This window comes from Vigna unguiculata, chromosome 3 (assembly GCF_037176805.1).
Source record: "Vigna unguiculata cultivar grain cowpea cultivar isolate G323 ecotype 2 chromosome 3, ASM3717680v1, whole genome shotgun sequence".
Taxonomy (NCBI): Eukaryota; Viridiplantae; Streptophyta; class Magnoliopsida; order Fabales; family Fabaceae; genus Vigna; species Vigna unguiculata.
In genome coordinates this window covers 63,709,376-63,732,841 of record NC_140794.1, presented here as the reverse complement: position 1 = coordinate 63,732,841, position 23,466 = coordinate 63,709,376, and the positions used below count along the sequence as shown (strand labels likewise).

The 23,466-nt window shown below is 33.4% G+C and overlaps 3 protein-coding genes across 3 annotated transcripts; 2 read left to right on the top strand and 1 right to left on the bottom strand.

Annotated features, from left to right (window-relative positions):
- The first annotated feature begins 1,463 nt into the window (after positions 1–1,463).
- Positions 1,464–8,254, top strand: LOC114179807 (kinase superfamily with octicosapeptide/Phox/Bem1p domain-containing protein). Its single transcript, XM_028066269.2, has 9 exons — positions 1,464–4,620; positions 4,737–4,841; positions 4,954–5,106; positions 5,424–5,587; positions 5,719–5,866; positions 5,944–6,066; positions 6,155–6,242; positions 7,371–7,872; positions 7,969–8,254. The coding sequence occupies exons 1-8, from the start codon at positions 2,197–2,199 to the stop codon at positions 7,535–7,537; spliced, it is 3,372 nt and encodes a 1,123-aa protein (XP_027922070.1). The 5' UTR covers positions 1,464–2,196; the 3' UTR covers positions 7,538–7,872; positions 7,969–8,254.
- Positions 8,255–13,349: 5,095 nt separating this feature from the next.
- On the top strand, positions 13,350–15,178 carry MYB36 (myb domain protein 36). Its single transcript, XM_028065087.2, has 3 exons — positions 13,350–13,755; positions 13,853–13,982; positions 14,165–15,178. Exons 1-3 carry the CDS (start codon positions 13,620–13,622, stop codon positions 14,982–14,984), a joined length of 1,086 nt encoding a protein of 361 aa, XP_027920888.1. The 5' UTR covers positions 13,350–13,619; the 3' UTR covers positions 14,985–15,178.
- A 2,411-nt stretch (positions 15,179–17,589) lies between these two features.
- On the bottom strand, positions 17,590–19,737 carry LOC114179701 (flavonoid 3-O-glucosyltransferase-like). The gene is made up of 2 exons (XM_028066116.2): positions 18,879–19,737; positions 17,590–18,761 (listed from the first exon to the last, which is right to left on the bottom strand). The coding sequence occupies exons 1-2, from the start codon at positions 19,372–19,374 to the stop codon at positions 17,782–17,784; spliced, it is 1,476 nt and encodes a 491-aa protein (XP_027921917.1). The 5' UTR covers positions 19,375–19,737; the 3' UTR covers positions 17,590–17,781.
- Positions 19,738–23,466: the final 3,729 nt, after the last annotated feature.

The following is a 23,466-nucleotide window of genomic DNA, read 5'->3' as shown; positions in this document are numbered from 1 at the left end:
AAACTAATTTTAGGTCTTTTCTTTTAACACTCTGAAGATCTGGTTCTAAACCTTCCAAAAAGTATGAAATGGCTAAATTGTTATCAAGTGTTTTTTAAATTTTGTTGCAATCTCATAATAAAATTATCTTCTTTGAAAGATAATCACAGAAGGAATTAATACTCTTGTAGAAAAATCAGTTTCAACGAAAATACATTTTGAAACTCGAGATTTGTTATGTTTCTTTGCTTCTTTGTTGCCCAAACAAGAGTGACCTACAACTACGCCAATGTTTCAGTTGTTGTAATCACTCTCCTTTACATAAATCATTTAATCTGGTGTACTATAGAGATTCGATCTTGCTGGGAATCTAAAAAGAAAAGCACCCTGGTGGACTAAAGCAGGAAGAAGGTAAAAAAGCATCCAACAAAGAAGCTCTATTCATCACGTGACCAATTAATAAAGATTAAAAGAGATCTAAGCATCATCACGTCATCCTAAGAACAAAATGTAGGAAGAGAACTAAAAAGAAGAAGAACCTAATACCCAAGAACGCTCCTAATCTCCAAAGAACGAACGAAGACGCAAAACGAAAATAAGGAAGTCAACCGTTCCTAAAATAATAATCTAGACCAGAATAAACTTTGAACCCTAGGCAAACTTCTTTGCGATTTGTCCTATTCAAGATAATTAGGTTTAACTCAAATCTAATCTTTATTTGGTTTGTAGAAACCATATCTTTTGAAACTGAATCAATCTACAACAAAGTGATTCATGTATTTTATAATGTTTTATTCTTAAGATTTGAGACATTTACCTCCTAATATATGTAATAGAATCCGTATTCTAAATTCTAAATAAATATAGTGAATTTATGATTTTCTAGTTCTTTAAATAAAAACTGGAAACTATTTATAAGTATCTATAACTATATATAAAGGGGATTCCCTCTTTTGTGTCCACATTTCATAATTCCAACTTTACCCTTTATAATTTAATTATTTATTAAATTTTTAAAAATTAACGGTTACTTTTACAAGTTTTTATAAAATTATTTACTTATCTCCTTTTTCTTTTTTTCTCTTACTATTCATCAACAGTTATTTTTCTCTTATTTTCTCCGTACATTTTATTTTATTTTTTATAAATATACTTTTATTTTATTTTAAATTAATAACATTACAATATCATCAATTATTAATATAATTCAAAAAATACGTACACACATCGCGCCTGTGTTTACACTAGTATAAATAAAAAATAATCCATTCATCAAAAGAAAACCAAAGTGATGACATCCACTCTTACTTCCACGACTTCTAAATTCATTAATTAGAGGGAAAAAGAAATCATGAAAACGTATAGTTACATAATTTGTGGGTGGTGTCAAGAAATTGAGTGAATCGACAAAGGAGAATAAAATAAAATAAATGAGAAATGAGAAAAAAGAAATTGAAGGTGTGTGGTGGTCACATACAGAAGAGAGCGTAGAAAGAAAGGGCATATGCGAGGGAGATAAATAATATGCCAAGAAATACCGTTAAGAGAGAGTGCCACGTGGGACTCTACATGGCAATCACCCATCGCATCTTGCAATTGCAACCTTCAACCTCTGCCCCCACTCTCTTCCTCCAATATGCCCATGGCGTTCCTTCTCATCACCACCTTCTCCTTCTCCTTCTTCTCCTTCGTCCACCCTTTCAATTCCACCTTCCTTGCTCCTCAATCTCTCTCTTTGTCGTCTCAATTCCACCCCTGACCTCACCTCTTTCGAAATCTCCAAACTTCAAAAACCGCAAAATATAGTGTCTGAGAGAGCCATCACCCTGTTCAAGCCCATCAATTATTTTCCACTGGGTCACGCTTTCACTCCCAAATTTCCAATTTTTCTATCTGTTTATCGCCTTATTCGCCGTCTCAGGTATTGCTGATGGTTCTCTCTGAATTCGGATCTGCACAAGTCGCGGCCTTGGATTCTTGTTTTTGCTTAGATTCTTTTAATTCTATTTCTGCCATCGCCTCGAGGCTCTGTTTCTAGAAATGTGATCCGCCTTCTGTTATTTATTATTTATCATTTATTTATTTATCTATTTATCCTAATCTTCAACTTAATTCCAAATTATTGACTCACCTATTGGGTGGGGCTACCCTGTTTAAGGCTGTGAAAGTTTGGAGTTGTAAGATGTGTTGTGAGTTGTGATGATGTGAGTGGTGCTCATGTGTAATAAAGGGGTTCAATGCTTGAACGAGTGTGAGAGTGAAATTGATCAAGGGCAAGAATTCTTCGTCATGGATAGTCCAATTCGATCGCCAGCTGCCGGTTCAGGCTTCGGCGAAGATAACCGGCGTGTTAAGTTCTTGTGCAGCTTTCTGGGGAGCATAATGCCCCGTCCCCAAGATGGGAAGCTGCGTTACGTAGGTGGCGAGACACGAATTGTGAGTGTTTGTAGAGATATTAGCTACGAGGAGTTGATGGTGAAGATGAGAGAGTTGTATGATGGGGCTGCTGTGTTGAAGTACCAGCAGCCTGACGAGGACCTTGATGCTCTGGTTTCTGTTGTCAATGACGATGATGTGGTTAACATGATGGAAGAGTATGACAAGTTGGGTTCAGGGGATGGATTCACTAGGCTCAGGATATTTTTGTTTTCACAGTCCGAGCAGGATGGTTCCTCACATTTCATTGATGGGGATGATTCTGAGAGGAGGTATGTTGATGCATTGAATAGTTTAAACGATGTTGCTGACTTTAGGAGGTTGCAACAAGGAGAGTATCCAATGATGAGCCCTGTTGAGGATATCCATGTGGCTGCTGAACAGTTTTTTAATCCAATGAGTGTGGAAAGTGGGATTCATTCTCACAGAAGTGGGGACCTATCTATGCCACCGTATAATATGCATCATCTCTCGATCCAGCACCCGCAAAATGTGGGCCCAAGGTATACTGAAATGGATTCTCCTTGGAATCCTGCTTATTACTCTCCTAGGCACCATGGTCTCCACGACTCCAGATCATTAGTTGAATTTCCATCTTCGCCGTCTGGTAGGTACCGAATGCCATTTCCAGAGTTACCGGAGAAGTGCATTGATCGAGGGCCGGAAGAGTATGCTCGACATCATGTAAACCACCATCCTATGTATGATAATCAACAGCAGTATGCTGATAATGTTTTTTGGGGGCCGACTGGAGCAGCACATTCTGAAAAGACAAGTTTTCCAGGCAATGTTGTTCATGGTTCCCATGTTGTTGATGGGAACAACATATGTGAGCAGTGTCGCATGGGTTTTCACAGAGGTCATCCACATCTGGAGCATTCTAATATAAGTAATGGATTTCTACCGGTTGCTAATCATTGTGGAGAATGCCCCCTGCCAAATAGGGATGCTTTCCCCATGAATGTTGATGCAAAGTTACATCCCGCAATGTATCCCAATGAACCTAATAGTGATCACAGGTCTGTTTATAATGATACTCAAAATCATGAGAGAGGTTGGGGTTTTCAGCATCCAACAACTGCTCGGGTTGAAGAATCAAGAGGACATTTATCTGTATCTGGAAGAGTGAGTGATGTTCCAGTTGCAAATTTCTCTCTTGGGCATGGTAGTGTGACCGATGGACATGCCCTGTCGTCCAATTATCTTCATCAACCGGTTGGACCTGAATTGGGTACTGAAATTTTCCCTGACCAAACCATGACTGCATTACCACACGTACAACTAGAAGAATGCAATGTGCGGTATGGAAACCCACCTTCTCCTTATGGAGTAGACAGTAATTATGCTGTGCCCCGTGGACATCCACCTGGTTTATGGAGGAATACACCAATTCCTGTTCATATGGGACCACCTTATGAGGCAAATACCTCACCCCCGCCGGTGAATGGTATGATAAATGCGGCATTAGTCAGGGGAGAAGGCAGTCCAGGGTTTTACGTTGGAGCAGATACTCAAAATCAATGGGTTGATTCCTCACAGAAATTGACAGGACATGATTGTAAAGGCATCCCAGAATATTCGCCTGCACATGCTCTGAAGTTGAATCCAACACTCCTTGGTCCAGAGAATCAGCCCCCAGTTACTGTAGATACCATTCACCCTCCACAGGACGTGAGTACTGGTGCCTGCTTGGAACCTTTGCAGGTTCCAAAATCATCTTTTAATATGATTCATAATCAGGAAACTTTAAGAAATGACACCCATTTGGCTAAAGCAAAGGCCTTTGAATCAATTACTGCAAAGACTTTTGAATCAATTACTTTGCTTGGAGACGGAATAGTGGTAAAAATTGAGGACAAGGTTAAAAGCCCTGACACGCAGACTGTATCTTGTTCAGAGCAAAATAAAGTTGCTGAGAATGCATGTCCAGCTACTGCTTCTGTTGATTCTAATAATTCAAAGTCTAAACCTGAAGGAGACTGCGGGCATGTTGAGAAACTGGCTGATGAGGACCATTCTGTTCCACAAGATTATAAGCATTTAGGTAATCAATTAAACTTGTTGCCTGAGTTGATTGCTTCAGTGAAAAAGGCTGCATTAGAAGTTGCTGAAGAGGTGAAAGCTGCAGCTAAGGATGATCCAGCCAATTCTCATAATCAAAATTTAGATGCCAAGGAGAAAACAATAAATGAAGTAGAGCCAGCGGTAACAATGGAGTGATTTTAATTTCTTCTTTCAAAAACTTAAAGTAAATTTGTTCTCTTTTATTGAGGTTTGGTTGTGTTGCTTCATTTTATGATGTGTATTTATTTGTCTTGTAGAATGCTCATGGTGATTTAGAATTGAACTCTGAAACTGACCATGTAGATACTTCTAAAATTGAGCCTACGAAGGCTGAGGAAGAAGCAATTGCCAGGGGATTGCAGGTTTTCTTTCTTACTCACGTTTGTCATGTTCTCATCGTTTCATGTTTTGAGGTCTTTTCTGGCTTCTTTTTCCCACTTCCTAGGGTTTGATAGTATGCTGATAATTTTTCAGACTATTAAAAATGATGATTTGGAGGAGATCCGCGAGCTTGGTTCTGGAACCTATGGAGCTGTTTATCATGGGAAATGGAAAGGCTCTGACGTTGCCATTAAGAGAATAAAAGCCAGTTGTTTTGCTGGAAGGCCATCTGAAAGAGCAAGATTGGTATTATTAGTGTTTGATGGTTTTTCCCTTCGTTTAAGTAACTGTAGATTTAAACCTTGTAGAATAAGAATTTTCTAATCTCTGTCACAATTTTTCAATCTGTTGCCCGAAAACGAGTTCCTTGAAAAGGCTGAAATTTGCTCTACAAGAAATATTTGAATGTATTAGATGTGCATAATATAGAGTATAGAATTGCTTTTGGGATTCATGTCAAGGGTCACTCCATTGTTCTACATAGAAATTCACTCATTGCACATATTGAAACGTTTATTTGGTACCCAACTCTATATAGTGATTTCATTCTGGTTCTTCCCCAGATTACAGATTTCTGGAAGGAGGCATTGATGTTGAGTTCATTGCATCATCCAAATGTTGTCTCCTTTTATGGCATTGTTCGTGATGGCCCTGACAGTTCTTTAGCAACAGTCACAGAATTCATGATTAATGGATCTTTGAAACAGTTCTTGCATAAGAAAGATAGGTAATTTGATGCATTCGTTGGTTTATATTTCATCAATATTTAATGTTTTGAGGCATTCAAAACGTTCAGCCTCCCATTGGAATGGATCTGTAGTGTATTACTTATGCTGTTTATTCTGAGCAATTTAACAGAACAATTGATCGTCGTAAGAGACTCATTATAGCCATGGATGCTGCATTTGGGATGGAGTATTTGCATGGAAAAAACATTGTGCATTTTGATTTGAAATGTGAGAATCTATTGGTCAATATGAGAGATCCTCAACGCCCTGTCTGCAAGGTACTAATAAGAATACACACTGATCACAAAAGCAACCTGAAAGGGGAGACTGAGATGAGGCTTGTGTATTTTTTCAGATTGGTGATTTGGGTTTATCAAAGGTTAAACAGAACACTCTAGTGTCTGGTGGAGTACGTGGGACTTTGCCATGGATGGCACCGGAGCTTCTTAGTGGGAAAAGCAATATGGTGTCGGAGAAGGTATTGGCATAGTTGGTTTTGGCTTCACACACCTAATACTCTTTTCATTTTTTATGATGATCAGCATCTATACTTGCTTGTGATGTAGATTGATGTGTACTCATTCGGAGTAGTTATGTGGGAGTTGCTTACAGGGGATGAACCCTATGCTGATATGCATTGTGCTTCAATAATAGGTGAGAGCCAAGTAACAAGCAAAATTCATACGGGCACTTTGTGTCTTCCTACATATCACACTTCTATATAATGTTGCAAAATTATCCCAACCGTTTATATTATTGTTAGAAATTTTCTTGTAAGTGTATTGGTACACTCTTCTTTTATATTTTTCTCAGGAAGTCACCAACTAACTGTGTTTAAGTTTGAGTTTATACTTTCTGTAAGTAAATTTGTCAGCTCTGGTTGGAGTGAATCTGACTATAATTTTTCAATAAAATAACACTGACATGAATTGTTTCAATTTTGTTTTTGGTAGTCCCACTTAGTTGTTAACTCGTAATTCTTGCTCTTCTTCTCTCTTCCTCTCTTGCATAATATTTCTCTGAATTGTCTTCTGTGTCTATCTCTGTATGGAGTATTTGAGTATCTTTGAGTTGTTCCAGAACAGCACATCTCATTCCTCCATACAGTAGGGGCAGTCGGGTTTCTAAAATTTTTTCCCGTGTCAGTTGCCTATTGCATGCTTGGTCCAGGGGAAGTGGGGCTTCAGCATTACAAGAATGCCCGGCTTTTCTGTCGCAACAGTTTTTTTTGTTTTTTCTTTTTCTGATTTTCTGTTGTAGCTTGGCAGATGAGAGAACCATAGTATATGACTTCCAATGCTGTTGTTGAATCCTTGTTAAGATGTATACTGAGATTGGAGAAATTGAGAATTCATCTTGAACACATTCCCTTGAAGAAGAAAAAACAGAAAAGAAAACATTGTTATATATTATTTGTAAAATTGAAGTTCAGGTGCCAGTGATGATATTTTGGTCAGTTTATGACTAAAATTTTTTAAGCTCTGGTGCTTACTTGAATTATACCTGATGTACTGCTGTAATATCATTCTACTATTGGTAAGGAACTTAATTTTTTAGAACTGGAAGGTAACAGGTTGTGTATAACTTGACCTGAGGTATCCTTGCTACAAAGTTCTAGGTAACAGACAGGTTGACTGGAAAATGAATCAAAACTTAGCTATTCCTAGACAAAAGGACGGAGTGTCTTGATCTTTGGGCATATCTAGCACCAATGGGATTCTGAATATTCTGGTAGAATTGCCCATATATCAAGTTTCACCTTTGTTGTACTTTGTTTTGCAGGTGGTATCGTGAACAACAGTTTACGTCCTCAAATCCCATCATGGTGTGATCCTGAGTGGAAGTCTCTAATGGAAAGTTGTTGGGCTTCTGATCCTGCAGAAAGACCATCATTTTCAGAAATTTCAAAGAAGCTAAGGACTATGGCTGCTTCAATGAATGTGAAATAGTCAATTGATCTTGAGTCAGTTAATTGAACTTCTCAAGTTGTATGTAGCCTAGAATTGGTTAAAGGGAAATAAGGTGAAGCATGGTTCTTCCAGTTCAAGGCACCATCATGCATAGCTTTATAAAGGGGAAAAATAATTGAAAGGAGTATTCAAGCTTGCATAGCTTGTATCGAGATATCATGCCTTGGTTTAGTCTAGAAAGTCTTTTGTAATGTTACCTTTAATGATATTTTCCTTGGTGCAGTAACTTGCACTATATAACATGGTTTCTCTCCCAGAAGCAGCATGGTGTTCTGAAAAATGCTACATGTGGTGGAACATCAATATGTCACAGTGTGAGTTATTTTATTAATATGTGGATACCAGACAGACACAAAAATATTTTCTTCTCTTAACGTGTAATTTTTCATTTCTCTACTTGGTTTTTGCAGTTTTACAGGTGATGATGGTGATGGAAGCAATTGTTGTGGCTTTACTATCACTAAGGAACCATGCCTTCTGGAGGGATGTGTATATAAATCAACCACCAACATGTCTCCTGTGCTTTCACATGGAGAGGATAATGACGAATTCTGCTTCCCATTTTGATGGAACAAATTCAAGTTCTCGTCGATGTTTTTGTTTGAATTGCTTATTATATTGATATCATATATTCTTAATGACATGAATGTGCATACTTAATGACATAAATAAAGTTAACTTCTTTTATATGAATAATGTCAAATGTTTTTTTTTTTTTTTTGCAGATTGTGTGCTAATGTCTAGGAAGAACATGTATTGGGCCTCGCTCTTTACTATAATACCCTTTTTATTTTGGGACTATTTTTTTTGTGAGACTAATTTTTGCTGCATATTTCTGTTTAACATGTAAAATGAGTTTCACTCTGCAGTTGGGTTGATATCTCTGTATGAATTATAAAGCACAACATATTTCTGTAGCGATTCAATTGAAAAACTTACTATGGACATGTTCACCAATATTTCAAGACTTCGTTTCACACAAATCCTAATATTTGATCTTAGATTCAACGTACTAATCACTTGTTTGATTGAAAATAATTAGTTTCTCATATAATACTAATTAAGTTTACATTTTGTGTTTAATGTATAAATTTATTATTTAATTTAATTTATTCTGTTGCTTAATTTTATTTAATTTAAATTACTTGAATAATTTGATAAACAGAATGAACATTAAAATTTGACAAATCAAATTAGGTGAACTTTCTCATTCAGCACAAGTCAACAACAAGAGGCAAAATAACGACGATGAAATATTCTAAAATAAGTTAAGTAAACAGTGAATTGATCTGAACTCTGAATTTGTAAGTTGTGGCATTAGTTGCTGAATTAAAAGCAATTACAAATTTCTATCACAAACTCATTTCACGTTAAGTATTCTTTTGAATTACCAAATGTTATTATGTTAATGGCAAATATCAGTGGAGTTTAAAAAAGACAATTAAATTAAATAAAAATAACTAAATTCTTTACTTAAACTAATTAAATTTTCAATTTAAGTTTATGAGTAAATGACATTTTTTAGGCTGAGTAAATAACGTTATTTGCATTTATGAGGATATTGGGGATATTCAGGAATAAGATAGAACTGGTTGAGAACATGTTTATGTTGATAAAGCTTGAAGTAAATGACAAAATCAGAAATTTAACATGGTTGACTCCATTAATTCCCTGTACCTATACCAAATCTGATATATATGGTTTGAATTTAAAGGATGATGATAATGGGTTTCGAATGATTATAGAATGAAGTTTTAAGAAAAGAAAAATGGTGGTAGCACCAACTCTGAATGCGAAGAAAATCCAGAAGGTCAATTTGTGTGACAGCATCAACATCTACTCCCATTCACCACCTAACACACGCCTTAGACTTCTCCATAAAAGTCAAACTACCCTCACTTCTTACACTTGTCTCTATTCTACCCCATGAATCACCACCAAAAGCATTACGTAACAATTTCATTTCACAACAAAATCAAATTTAGTTAAATCACCACCTTTTTAATTAGTTACAACATCTCTATAAATAAATACCACACAACTCAAATCTTTCTCATGCTCAATAATTCACATTGCTGTTCAGTCTACAGTGCTTTTAACCTACTCAGTAAATCATAGTAACTTCTTATTACACTCCATGTCCTTTTATTTTTTTTAATCAAATACAAAATTTAAAAGTTGGTAACAATATGCATAAACTCTAAAACTCCGAAGTTGTAAAATTCTGATTATATATATGATCCAAGCATATGGGTTTAGAAGCATTACTATAAAACAATTAACCTAAGGGCGTGACTCGAGAAAGGGAAGAACTCGGTAACGTAACTATTGCATTAACGTGTGTTGTGTAAGTAATATTTTACAGAAAGTGCATGAAACGGGGATAATAGCAGTTTGAATTTTATTTAATGATTTATACTTGTTTATTAGCAAAGTATAACACGTATACGTAGCTCTGCAATTGTGATTAGTGTGATTTTAAAGAAGAATTGTGTTGGTATAAATAAATGTTTAGCGTCCAAGTCTACTAACAGCATCTTTGTCAACCCTAGTGACGACATATACAACACTGTGATCTTTGTGCCAATCGATGCTTATTTTTATACTAAAACCACTTTTTTCGATCTCACGCTTATCTTAACTCTACTAATTAAAACACTAAGTGAATCACAGGTGTCATGATAGCAAACTTATATTTCCTCGGATCAACATAAAAGCTATAATCATCTGCCAAAAGCAAAATCGAACAATTCAATTTGGAATAAATCGTGTTTTTCTGATGGGGTGGGCGTGGATGCTTGAAAGTGCCCTTAAAACTTGTTCAAGTATTAAAATTTAAGTAGTTTTATATTAAGTAGAATAAAGTAATTTTCATAATTAGAAAGATAATTTTCGATTGGTCTTCCATTTTTAACCTCATACGAAAACTGTACTCAGCAGTTGTTACAATAGATTGGTCTTCTGGATGATGAAATGTACTGTTCTTTGGCTTCACCTTTTTCTTGAAAAAGAAACAGAGCGTCAATTTAAAGATTCTTAATTAAGGAGAAAGACAAAGAGAAACATGTTTTGTTGGTCCCAAAGATCCGAGACTATTTGATGATAAAGATATGAATATTTATAAATTTTGGGAGCTATAAGTGCTTTTTGAATTTGATGGTTTCTCCTTGTTATATTTCTAAGTGAGTGCGGTTCTCGACCTTTATTTTCCTTCTTAGTGATTAAAAAAATGACTAGATGAAGTATTAAATTAGAAAACCAAGGTCAATGAGTGCTTCTTTCTTCTCAAAAATATTGAATTGCAATGACCTTTCTGTTTGGTTTTACATCTTTTCTTGTTTTCATACAGTTTCCTATATTGTCTTTTAACGTCTCCTACCCAACTTGTCAAACAGGAACAAAGAAGAAAAATTAAATTAAATGCGATTTTGTTTGATATTAACCCAACTAATTCCTATATAGCCAAAAATTAAAAAAAGGACTACAAAAAAAAATATAGCAATTAATTTAACAAATGTTTGACTTTTTCATTTTCTTACTTTTATAATCTCATAGCTACATTATTGCCCTATCAAACCCGATCTCCAACTCCAAGGCTGGTGAAAGAGCCTTTCTTTGAATTATAATAATAACCTATTTTGAGAGCTATAACGTGTCTTCATCTTCTAACTTGGATAAACCAGTAAGCTATACAGTTTTATATATTAATTAAAAATTATTAAATATCACAAACTTTTATAGATGCTTTTAATGAATCTCCCATGTAAATTATAATCTTCAATTTATTTTCATCCTACTCACATGTTAATTGTCACTTGGTGTGTTGTTTTTAAATCTCTTTGTATAATATTTTAATCGATTCAAATTTTTTATCAGCAAAAATAAATATATTGAATAAGAATAATAGGATTATTTCCAAATCTCGCGTACAAGAAAAAAGATGAAAAAATTATAACATATTCAGCAACAAAACAATATATGTCTAAAGACAATCATGATATTCACCAGAGAAGCATTCCCAACTAAAAAAATATATAAAACAATTTATAGACCTATTTTATTTCCATAAGTTTCTTCATATGAAGCAAAACTCTCTCCACTACTAAATTGATGTTCCTCACGAAACTTTGTTCCATTAGCATAATTGGAGTTCTTAGTCAAAATGTGCATAAGTAAATTTCATTAGTAGATTGAGTTTATAAAATTTCTTGGAAATAAAAAATAATAATATACTTTATTTATTTTTAACAAATAACGTATCATTTACCTTAAAAATAAATTTCTGTTGCTAGATATATAACATATTGACATATATTGAAATTATTTCAAATTTTGTTGCTTTCTCACTTTTATTTTCTTTTAATCTAATGCCTAAGTCATCTCTAGATTAAAAAAATTGAAGAACAAAAATAAAAAATAGCCTTTATAAAATTAATCTTAATATCATAGAGGGGGTTTCACTGGGAAGAACAAACACCAATGAGACCTGAGTCCAACTACATAAGATATTGACATTACTTTCAATCAAAAACCTTAAGATAATAGGTTTATGGATCTTTATTCTTATATAGTGCTCTACTTTTTCATTTTTAGTTAATGTGAGACTTAGACTTACACTTGATTCCTAACACAATATTTATTCTTGAAAGTTAGAAAATTTTAAGTATATATATCTGGTAAGAAATGAATATAATCTACACCCCTATGAAGAAAGGTACACCCGATCGATGAAGGGTTATGATATAGAACATTGCCAAGTAACTTAGACCTCTAATTTACGTGTGATGAGGAGAATTGAAGCTAAATAACTGTGTTTTTGACGCCGAGAGAGGAGAAGCACTTGAGAGTGGAATAACACGAACTTGAGTTAGAAATTACTAGCCAATACGACGGAAATACCAGTTTCTATTGGTGTGTGGTTTGAAATAATAAGAACGAGTCGGTTATGATTTTGTGGTGAACGCAAAGCAAGGGCACATTTCAAGACATTGACTATTTTTTCTAACTTTCATCATCAGCTCGTCAACATCTATATATTGCTTTGACAAACACTTCAATCGCTTTAAACTCTACAGTGCTTATGTTCAGACCTTATAAGAAAAAGTTATATCACTGCCTAATTATGACCTAGTTTCATGTCCGTACAATCCCATGAAGATGAGCCTATATTTGTCGCAATATTTTTTCAATTTCGATTTAGAAGCAACCATCATGGAATATATATCTGAAATTCATGTCTCACTTACGAAGGAAAATATTCCATCTTCATGAGAAATATGACATTTTCCCAAAATGAAAAAAAAGAGTTCTGTTTTACTTTTTGCCCTTTTTGATTCGGCATACGTACTTACCTGCGAACATAATAAACCAGAAGTTAAACTTTTACATGTTTTCTCTGAAAATGTATTTGTTTTTTACTTGATCACGTTATTGACTGAATCAAAGCGATATGTGTGTCCTTTCCACGAGAATTCCTGAGTTAAATAATGAATTACGCAGGGGTAATTTTTTTAAGAAATAATAATTTAGCAATAGGAAGGTAGCAGTGCATTTCCCTGAATACAAAAAAAGATGTGTTGGGAAGGCTTGACATGGAACATTTTGAAGGATAATGCCGACAAACTAAGAGGATGGAGACTTCTATTGATCAAATACTTGTAGCATTGGGTTGAAGTATTAAAGTAATAGAGGTATGAAAAAGCAGTGCAATTTTTTATGAAAAGGAAGAGGAAATTTATGTTACGTTTGTCCAGTTGCATGCATAATTAAACGCGGGTGACCGAACTAATCCAAAAAGGAAGACAGAGAAAGAGAGAGATGAAAAAACCCTAGAAGAAAAAAAATGGAGTTGAAAATAGCTAGTGAGGGAATGGAGGGGGTGAGGTGTGTAAGACTTTTTGTCCTTTTAAGATTCACATCAGCCATACCTGGCTACCTATAAATCACAACCTTCCTTCGCCGTAGTTTCCCAACAATCCTATAGCTAGCAAACTTCATATTTGCTTCATCAAAAAACATAAAGAGAAACCTAATTGGAGAGAGACAACAACAGAACAACATCATGGGTAGAGCTCCATGCTGTGACAAGGCCAACGTCAAGAAAGGACCATGGTCTCCTGAAGAGGATGCTGCACTTAAGGCCTACATTGAAAACAACGGAACTGGTGGCAATTGGATTGCTCTTCCTCAGAAAATTGGTACACTCCTTTCTTATATATGTTTATTTATTTTCTCTTGAGAGTTTATTGAGACCGAGAGTGATGGATGTTATTGATGGATACAAATAATTCGCAGGGCTCAAGAGATGTGGAAAGAGTTGTAGACTTAGGTGGTTAAATTACTTGAGACCTAATATCAAACATGGTGGATTTACTGAAGAAGAAGACAACATCATCTGCAACCTTTACATTAGCATTGGTAGCAGGTCATTCTCTCTCTCAAAACCCCCCCAATCTCTATCTTCGCGCCTGTGCTGGTTTTTCTCAACATAACTGTTTGTCTTTTTTCTTTGTCACTGGAATATGTCTAGCTAGCTCCACATGTTATTTCTTTGGTTATTCCTAGAAATTATAACCAAACATGTTCCAACATAATCTGTATGTATAGGTGGTCCATAATTGCTGCTCAGTTACCTGGAAGGACAGATAACGACATCAAGAACTATTGGAACACTAGATTGAAGAAGAAACTGCTCGGGAGGCGCAAACAATCTAACTTCAACGCAAAGGACACAAATAATGGAATAGAGGAGAACACTTATTCAAATGCCCTAAGCAGCTCGGCACTTGAAAGACTCCAACTGCACATGCAACTTCAAAGCCTTCAAAACCCTTTCTCTTTCTATAATAACCCTGCGTTGTGGCCTAGGTTGCATCCTTTCCAAGAAAAGGTGATCCAGAGTCTGCAATCTTTGAATGAGGGCTCTAACCCTGTGGTGCAAGATGCTTTGTCTTCACCCCATGTTGAACAAGGACAAAAAGATGAGTTCATCTACAAACCTCAACATGATGCTGCAAAGATCCACAGCCCACAGCTTCATCTTTTGGACAATATTCCTTCAAGTAACAGTGGACTTCCCTTTGTTGCTTCTGAGAGCAATAATAATCCAATGCACTCGAGTCTTGCACCGAGAGCTGAGGCTGTTGAACAGACTAATAATGTTGGATTTCAGCAACTTGGTGCACTGCAAACTGAACTAGATGACATTCTCAACAACAGAACAATGGGTTATGTGCCTCAGGAAGATCATCAGATGGCTGAATTTGATTGTTTCAGAGAGATGAATGGCTCCAAGGACAGCCTGATTTGGTGGTCCAATGATTCTGATACCAGATCAGCATCCTCAAATTCCTGGGAATCATCTACTACTCCAGCCCTTTTAACACAAGGGATGTTCCAAGATTATGAACTGGGTTACAGTCTGTAGTGACTACAAGGATTTAACTTTCTAGTTATGCTAATTTGTTGTGTTAGTCATAAGGTGTGGAACGAGGAGCATGAGTAGTAGCAGGTCTTGTAAACAACATCGTGAATATAATAATGTAAATCCGATCAATGTCTGAGTAATGTAGAAACTACTAGTTTGTTCTAAACAATAACCAACGTTGTCCTTGATATAAATATATATTTCTTAAACTTTAAAACATTGTTCCATTATTAGTTTGGTGCTAACTGAGATTCTAATGCATTTGATCCCATTTATATTCCTTTGACTCTGCCAGAGTATAACAAGAACTTCACTGTACTTCTTGCTGTGTTATACTGGTAATTTAATATATATATATATATACCAAATGTTTTAGGGTTGTAAAAAGGGGATCACTTTCTTCTGTTTGTTTTGCACAGTTAAGATTAGCATAATGTGATTTCTCATAGAAATTTCAAAGATAACAAGATTCCATTGGCTTCGTTAGCTCTTACACAAGAGAGGCCAAGTTAATTGGGATGTGAAATAAGGTTCCATGTACTCTTAGTCAAAACTTGTAGTAACAAAAACGATATTTTCATGGATTCGAACCACCCAATTTTCTCAAAAGTTTATATTATAGTTTTCCTCTATGTTATGTGAAATCTTTAATAAAAATTTCTGTGTCAAAAACTAGTTATCTTATCTCGATCATGGGAATAAAAATAATTCGATAATTGACACAAGGTCTACCAAACTTTATTAAAATAAACTCTAAATGACTTTTATATAGTTTAAAAGAATAAAATTTAAATCTAATTTAATTTATTTATATATTATAATTTTATTTTATTTGTAATCTATGACAATTTTATGATGATCATTTACAATCTTCTCAACCTTGAGAGCTTTGTAAGTAAATATGTAGTTCTTTCTTACTCTTGTTATTAAAGGAATAAAATTACATTATGCTGAATAAAAAAAAAAAAATTTTCTCGCTTGTTTGATTACAAGGAGATTTTTAATGGTTTTATACTATTATTTTATTTTTAACTGATAAAATATAAATTGTATTCAGTGGAGCAAGTAGATAGTACATTAACTATGATTAAAATTATATGTATAGTTTTACTGATATTAGATGCAGAGAAATGTGAACACTACATCACTATCTCGCCAACTATAATTTGTAAGATCCATATAAATTTAAAATTAGATTATAGTTTTAAGAATAAGACAACATTTAAATGTAGTAATTACATAAATTAAAAATTATTATCCATTTATTTAAATTCAAACTCAAATATATTGGCAATTCTATTTTTTATAAAATTATTTTATTACTTTCTTTATTTTATTGTGGTTATATGTTTCTCTCTCTCCTTAGAAAATGTATCTATAGCTAATTTTAGAATTTGGATTTTTTACTGGTTTTTCTTTGTTGTTCTTGTATTGTATCTTCAAAATACATTGATGACCATTAATTTTAAAATTTTAAAATATATTTAAAATTATCTTTTAAATATCAAAACAATGTATTTTTAATGTTTAGCAGAAGACATAAAAAAAAAACTCAGAAAAAACCGGACTCTTAATTTTGACAAAATTAAATTTCCTTCTGCTTGATATATAGAATAGCGTTGGGGGGATCTTTCTCAGCAGTAAGGAAGTTCAACGCTTTTTTTTTAAGAAAAAAAAATAGACGCAGACTAGGCCCAAGACAAGAGGTGCAGACGCAGAAGCCCACCCAAAGAAAATGAGGAAAAGATTGCCCATACACAATAACTTTAATGTGTATATCAAACATATTTTTACCGGTTATGTATATATTGTATGAATTATATGTAAAACATTCTAATAGAAAACAGTATAAAATTATGGAAACAATTATACTTAAGTTTTCTCCATTAAATTTTTTCTACTTTTCAAATAAATTAATCAAATTGAGGAATAAAGTTTTTTTTATTTATTTCACTTGAGACAACACTAACCATTACATTTCTTTTTCTGTTTTACTATATTCACTGTTTTTTTAATATACACCTTTTTCATTTTCTCAATCAAACTTGACAGACATATTTTCTATGTATTGCCAACAGGAGATTAATAATAATTCTATAAGAAGAATAATTAAAATTATACCTTTATATTTAATAGCATTATATTTAATTAAGATGATATTTCTTTAGAAAGAGGCATCCTCCACACCGTTCTCCTTTATCTATAATGATTTTGTTATAAGTAATACTTTTAAAATGTAAGAATGAAGTATTATTTTCTCAGATTCTAAGGCTTATCAAGCTCTAAATGTTACTTTGTGAGAGAAAGAAAAGATTTAGAAGAGAGAACTCCTACTTGCTTTATTTATAACAAGAGAGATCTAGATTAATCTATAGAAAACATACATTTTTAATAAGTTGTAGATTACAAATTATTTCTGTAGATATATTTATAAAAATGAATATTCATTTTAATAGCATCTTAATCAACTATAGCTATACATTTCCTCCCCTATCCACTAATAGATTTTTCTCAATTTTTAGACGGAAAATTTAAGAATCACTCTAAAGTTGTGTAGTTTGAAATATCATATATAAGTAATATTATCTAATTTAAGATCAGAGTGTCCGGAGAAAATGGAAGTCTTCATTAATGTTTACATTTGCAGTTGAGGAATAACGAGGAACCTTTAGAAAATCTACACCTAGAGCCAAGTGTATATTCCTTTAGCTACCATATGGAAATCAAAATCCAAGGTTCCAACTAGTTTTAATAGATTTCAACGATGCAATTGTGGGTGAAAAAAACTTCTAAAACCTTAGTGCTTTTGATGGTGGTGATGGTGGTGGCGACGTAATTTGTGATGTGCTGCAGCAAATGCACCTGCAATTTTGTGGCGGATACCTTTTAAACCATGTGGATGGTGCGATTTGCCATGGTGTAAACCTGAAAGAATATCTGCAAAAGTGCAGAAATTCTTGGTAGAGTCACCTTCAGGTCCCGCGGCCTCCATTGCCGAATCCTTGAGTTGCAATACCTTCTCCCGCATCATCATCCCTTGCTCACTTGACATTACTATTTCCAGAACTCTTACAGTTTCTTCTTTAGTGAAAACATTGTTTTCAAGCCCCACACCAATTTCCCATACATGCTCAAGTGTAGCAGTGTTCAACGACTGGTCTCCAAAAAATGGCCTACAAATCATAGGCACACCACCAACTATGCAATCCAAAATTGAATTCCATCCACCATGTGTGATGCAGACACCAACCGCTGCATGCTTAAGGATCTGCATTTGGGGGGCCCACCCTACAACCTTCCCTTGCATTCTTGTCCTTTCCATGAACCCATCTGGTAATTGTTTATCAGGGTTACCTCTAAACGCCCAAATAAACGGATACCTACCTTCTTCTAGCGCCTCTGCCAATGCAGTCAACTCATCTGGTGGAGGCATTATCACACTTCCGAAGCTTATGTACACCACTGACCTCTCCTCTTGCGAGTTCAACCAGGGTAAGCACCCTTCATCATCTAGAGTAACAGATTGTGGTGTTGTCAGAATGAATGGACCAACGTTCAGAAGCATGTGGAACCTGCTTTCTAGCTCCTGCGCAATAGGACTGTGTACTGCACTGAACGAGTTTATGGCAACTGCGGTTGCTCGGGGCAAAGCATCTCCCATTTTGTCTAACATCATTGAAAATGGTTCTTCTGGCACTTCCACCAATCCTTCAGGCAAATCACCTGCCTTCAACCCATTGAAACCAGTAAGGAAATCGATTTCTTTGTTTTCTCGGACTGCAAAACAACAAAAACATATTTCTAGTTAGTCTCCTGAATCAATTCAATCTTTCCTAAAATGTTTATCAGAAAAAGAAGATTTTTTTAGGGGGGAAGAACGTCATATATACATACCTCCATCTGGGCCAAGCTTTTCCCTGATTTGATGGGAGGAAATATGAGCAAGGAGAGGGTGAGGCCCTGCAGTCCACAGAGGAATCCACTTGGCATGCAATTCTTCAGCCATGTCAGCACAAAACCAAAAGAAAGCGTCAGAAACCAAGCAAGTGATCTGTCTCCCGGTTTTCGCCACGGCTTCATCCATGGCAGTCCTATAGTTAGCGGGCATGGCCTTAACGAAATAGGCAACGGGGTCTTGGGGGTTCCCCGAGGGCACAAAATCCTCCGGCAACCCATCTTCAATGTCGTAAGGCCTTATGTTCAAAAGCTGCTCCTCGTCGAGCCCGGCGAAGACGGAGGCATTGGATCTTTTGGTGCTGAAGAAGGAGAACGACACTTCCGGTGACTCCGCCGCCGCCCTACGCACCAGGCTCAGAAGCGGAGCGGCGTGTGTTCCATAGGGAAATGCCAAAACGGCCACATGCCTGTCGTCGGTAGGGCAAACAGCCATTCTGGCCGGGTCTGATTTCGACACTATGATTCGCTTATTCTACCTTTAATATTTCTGTTCTCTTTTTCTTCTCCTTTTGACGATTTTTTGTAGCTAGATTTATAAGCCATTGGTTAGGTTGCCTGCAAAAGGTTAGGGAACAGAGAGAGAGACATGCACGTGGTTTGTTGGAACATGGTAACTAACTCAACTGCTTGCATGCATGCATGAATGTTTGAAGACGATAATGAACAAGTTTTTCTTGTGCACGGCATGTGCTCCGGCGGAGACTACCTGTTGACAGTGAGGTACAACGGCCGGTAAATGTATGTTTGTTTTCCGGTTAGTGACTTGGGTTGGTTGTGTTGAACCACCGACTTGCCTTTCCTTCGTGTATTCAATTCGTAGCTCCGCATGTAACTGAAAAACCCTAATCTTAGCTTCCACAAAAATAACAATGGTAATAAAACGGCGGGAATTTATCTCATTCGTCTGTTTTCTTCATAAGTGAAGAGGATGTTTTTCAATCTTAAAACTTCCTATATATATCAGCCATACATTACCATAATATTTGTATGGCATACATTTAAGTTTTCTAATTTGTAAAAAAGAATAATCATCAACACTGAATGAACATTAATTTGGGCCTTCCCTTTTGCTCTTCTATACTCTCCAAGAATATTTCATTTAGCATCTCAGGCCTACTGTGTTGTAATTGGTTCATGGATTTGTTGACCATTGTTACAGATAAATATCAAATAACTATAATTATTTTTTTATTAAGATTATAACAGTTAGTATTTTAAAGTATCATTATCATCTTTAGTAATTCTATTTAATGAATTCGATAGTAAAATCAATGTAATATATGTGCGGTATTAAATATGAATAATCACTCTTGCTTTTGTTCTTTTACTCCATTTCTTTTTAATTTGTTTGTGCGTACACCCTTGCACCCCTCAATACCTTGAAACTCAAATAAATGAAAGATGGAAGTATCAAATAAAATAAATAAGATTGTGTGATAAAAAAATATTCAAATTATGACCAACATTACAAAATTGTAATAGAAGATTCAAAAAGTAATTACAAGAAAAGCACTATCTCAGTTTTCCCCTTTGGTAGTGAATTACTCGAGGTATATGCTTTCTTTTTTGAAAATGTGAATAAGAAAATATATTTTCATATTTTTTAGAAGCTCCTGAAAATATGTATTCCTGAGAATCTTTATTCCCAATGTAAAAAGGAATTTTTAATTTTAGAAAACTACACTATCGATTTTTTTTTAGTGATTTCTATATAAGGAGGGGTGGATATCTCAATTTCCAATAAAATAGAAATTATTCTGTCCATAAATCATCTGCTTTTATTACATTCTTATATTTTTATCAATTTTAATTAAATAACATTTAATTTATTTTTTAAATTGCAAATTACTCACGTCTACGAGAATACAATTTTTTTAATATATAACATTCCATGAAATATGATTATTTGAAATACAAAATTACGCCGTGAAAGACACGCGTCCTTTATATAAAAACAAAAAATAATAAAATGTGCTTTAAAGTATATGTTTTTGTTTTTTTACAATTTTCAGTTATATTCTTAATTTTATTTAATTTTCAAGTTAATCTTTTTGATCCATTTTAATGGAGTCAACTTACTTTTAAAAAGTGTAATGGAGTCAACTTACTTTTAAAAAGTGTAGATAATTCTTTATAGGTTAACGGTCACTAACTTGTGGTAAACTATAGAGACATACATACCAGGCCTATTGATTCAAATATGATAAATTTTTCAACAGAACCGTCACTCAGTTAATTTGCGTTACCTTGTAATGGTCATTAGGCTAACTTATTTTTATGAGTTGGCCATGGATCACAATGTTTTAAGGGTCTTCTTTGAAATTTAATAATAATATAATATTAATTTTTAATTTTATAATCTTTAAGAAAAATACTTATTTTTTTAACGTTTGAAAATTCAAGTATAAATCAAAGTCTTACATTAAAAAGATAAAAATTTATAAACATTTTAAAATATTTTAGATTAAGAATGATATCAATAACTTATATAAATTAAATTAATTAATGTTATATCTTGTTATTAAATGTTTCTCCCTTAACACCTAACCATTGATATACATTTGAGAAAGAGAAAGGAGAGCACTGAACTGTTTTAACAATTAAAAATAACATTGTCGTATTTTTATTCATATTCAATATCATTTAATCGATAATAAATATTTGGAAGGAGCCTAGGTACTCAAATTTTACCAACCTAAACAATATATGTCAAGGCTTTTGCTATTTACAGACATCTAATTTCTATTTACACTCTCCTTTCCTTTACCAAACACACCCTTTTATCTAAATAAATTACAAACTCTAAAACCCTACTATTTACCCTTCCGGTGATCTTCACAATCTTTATTTATTTTCTTGGATGTTTTATGAAATTGTTCATATGAAATATTTTTCTATCGAAGAAATTATTTTCTATGTGCAAAATAGAGATATTTTTCTGGCTTTATTGTTCTAAAAACAACTACTGAGAAAGTCTTAAGTTTTCGAAAGTAATTTTCAGTAGAATTTCAGTTTTAAGTTTTAAGTTTTAACACTATCCTACATTCAAATATGTTAATATTTGAACTAATCCATTTTAAATTTGATACTTTTAAATATTTATTCAAACAAAATAATTCAAATGATAAATTTTGTTATTTGATTACAAAAATTGGCTATCATTAAATGCAAAAAATATTAATAATTTAAAAAATATTAACTTTCTTTAATAAATTTGTAGTCTATTTTAGTTTATATGATTTTTTGTCAAAATTTATCAAGATTTCTTCGCTTAATATTAATAGAATTAATTGATTGACATTTATTAATATTATTTTCAGTTAATATTCATCGTAATTATTTAAATTAAAACCAATTGAAATTATTTTGACTTGATTTCAGTAATTTAGTAATTTATATGGTGGTATAGCCTGTGAAGCCTCTAGTAGACTCGGTGTAGGGCATGTAATGAAGTTTTTGGTGGAGATTGTGGTACTAATGATGGTGAATCATGATAAAATATATGTTCTAAATGATTTTTTTATCAAGAATTTAGATGTTTATGCTCTTATGGAGCCATTATAATATGATTTCTTGGTATATCTTCTTTTAAAGATGTCACTCATAAATAGTTTGGAGTATTCATAATATCTAGATTCACCTCATAGTAGTTTTGAGGCATTTTCTAATTCTTAATGTGGAATGAAACTTTCTTTATGAAATATTTTAACACTAAAAAGGACGATAAATTAATTCAAATTACATGAAAATATGATAGAGATAGGTGAACGAAAGGTAAAATTAAATATTTCAAAATATCAACTTCTAAAAAATTATAAAAACTTTTCTTGATAATTGATAGGGTTAATGACAAATCTCTTAAAAGAATTTTCTTTCATGTATTTAGTTAGTTTTTTCTTTGTAGTAGGTTTTTCTTGTTGTCTATGTGTGTAGAAAATATTTTTAGTTAATCTCGGTAGCACTAATTTTTAATTTTTAGAAAATGAAATTTTATTCACCTTTTATATTATTTTAGTTTGTGCATAGTTCGTTTTGGTTGTAAATTAAAAATGATGGAAAAAATAAGAAAGTGAGAAAAGTATTTATCAATCATTAAAATCTAACAAAGAATTTGACTTTACTTAAAAATACAAAAGATATATTTGAATAAAATACTCTATAAGTATTTACAGTATACAAAATTACTTTTAGAAATTAATATTAATTCATATAAATTAAAAACAAAACTTTGAGAAAACTGGATAAAAGTTATTCAAATTTATATAAACATAAACTAATTTTATATTATAAATAAGTTCATTTTATTCAATTATATTTCACATATAATATATCTCTCCTCAATTACTTATTTAATGTGTGTTTAGTTATGTATGAAATTAATGTAGAATCGACTATAATTAATTTTCTAATGTAATATATGTTTTATTTTTAAAATTAATTAAAAGATAAAAAAATCACAATGAATGAAAAACTAATTATTAATTATGTGTTAAAGAATTTATTCAGGTAGAACTAAAATAACATG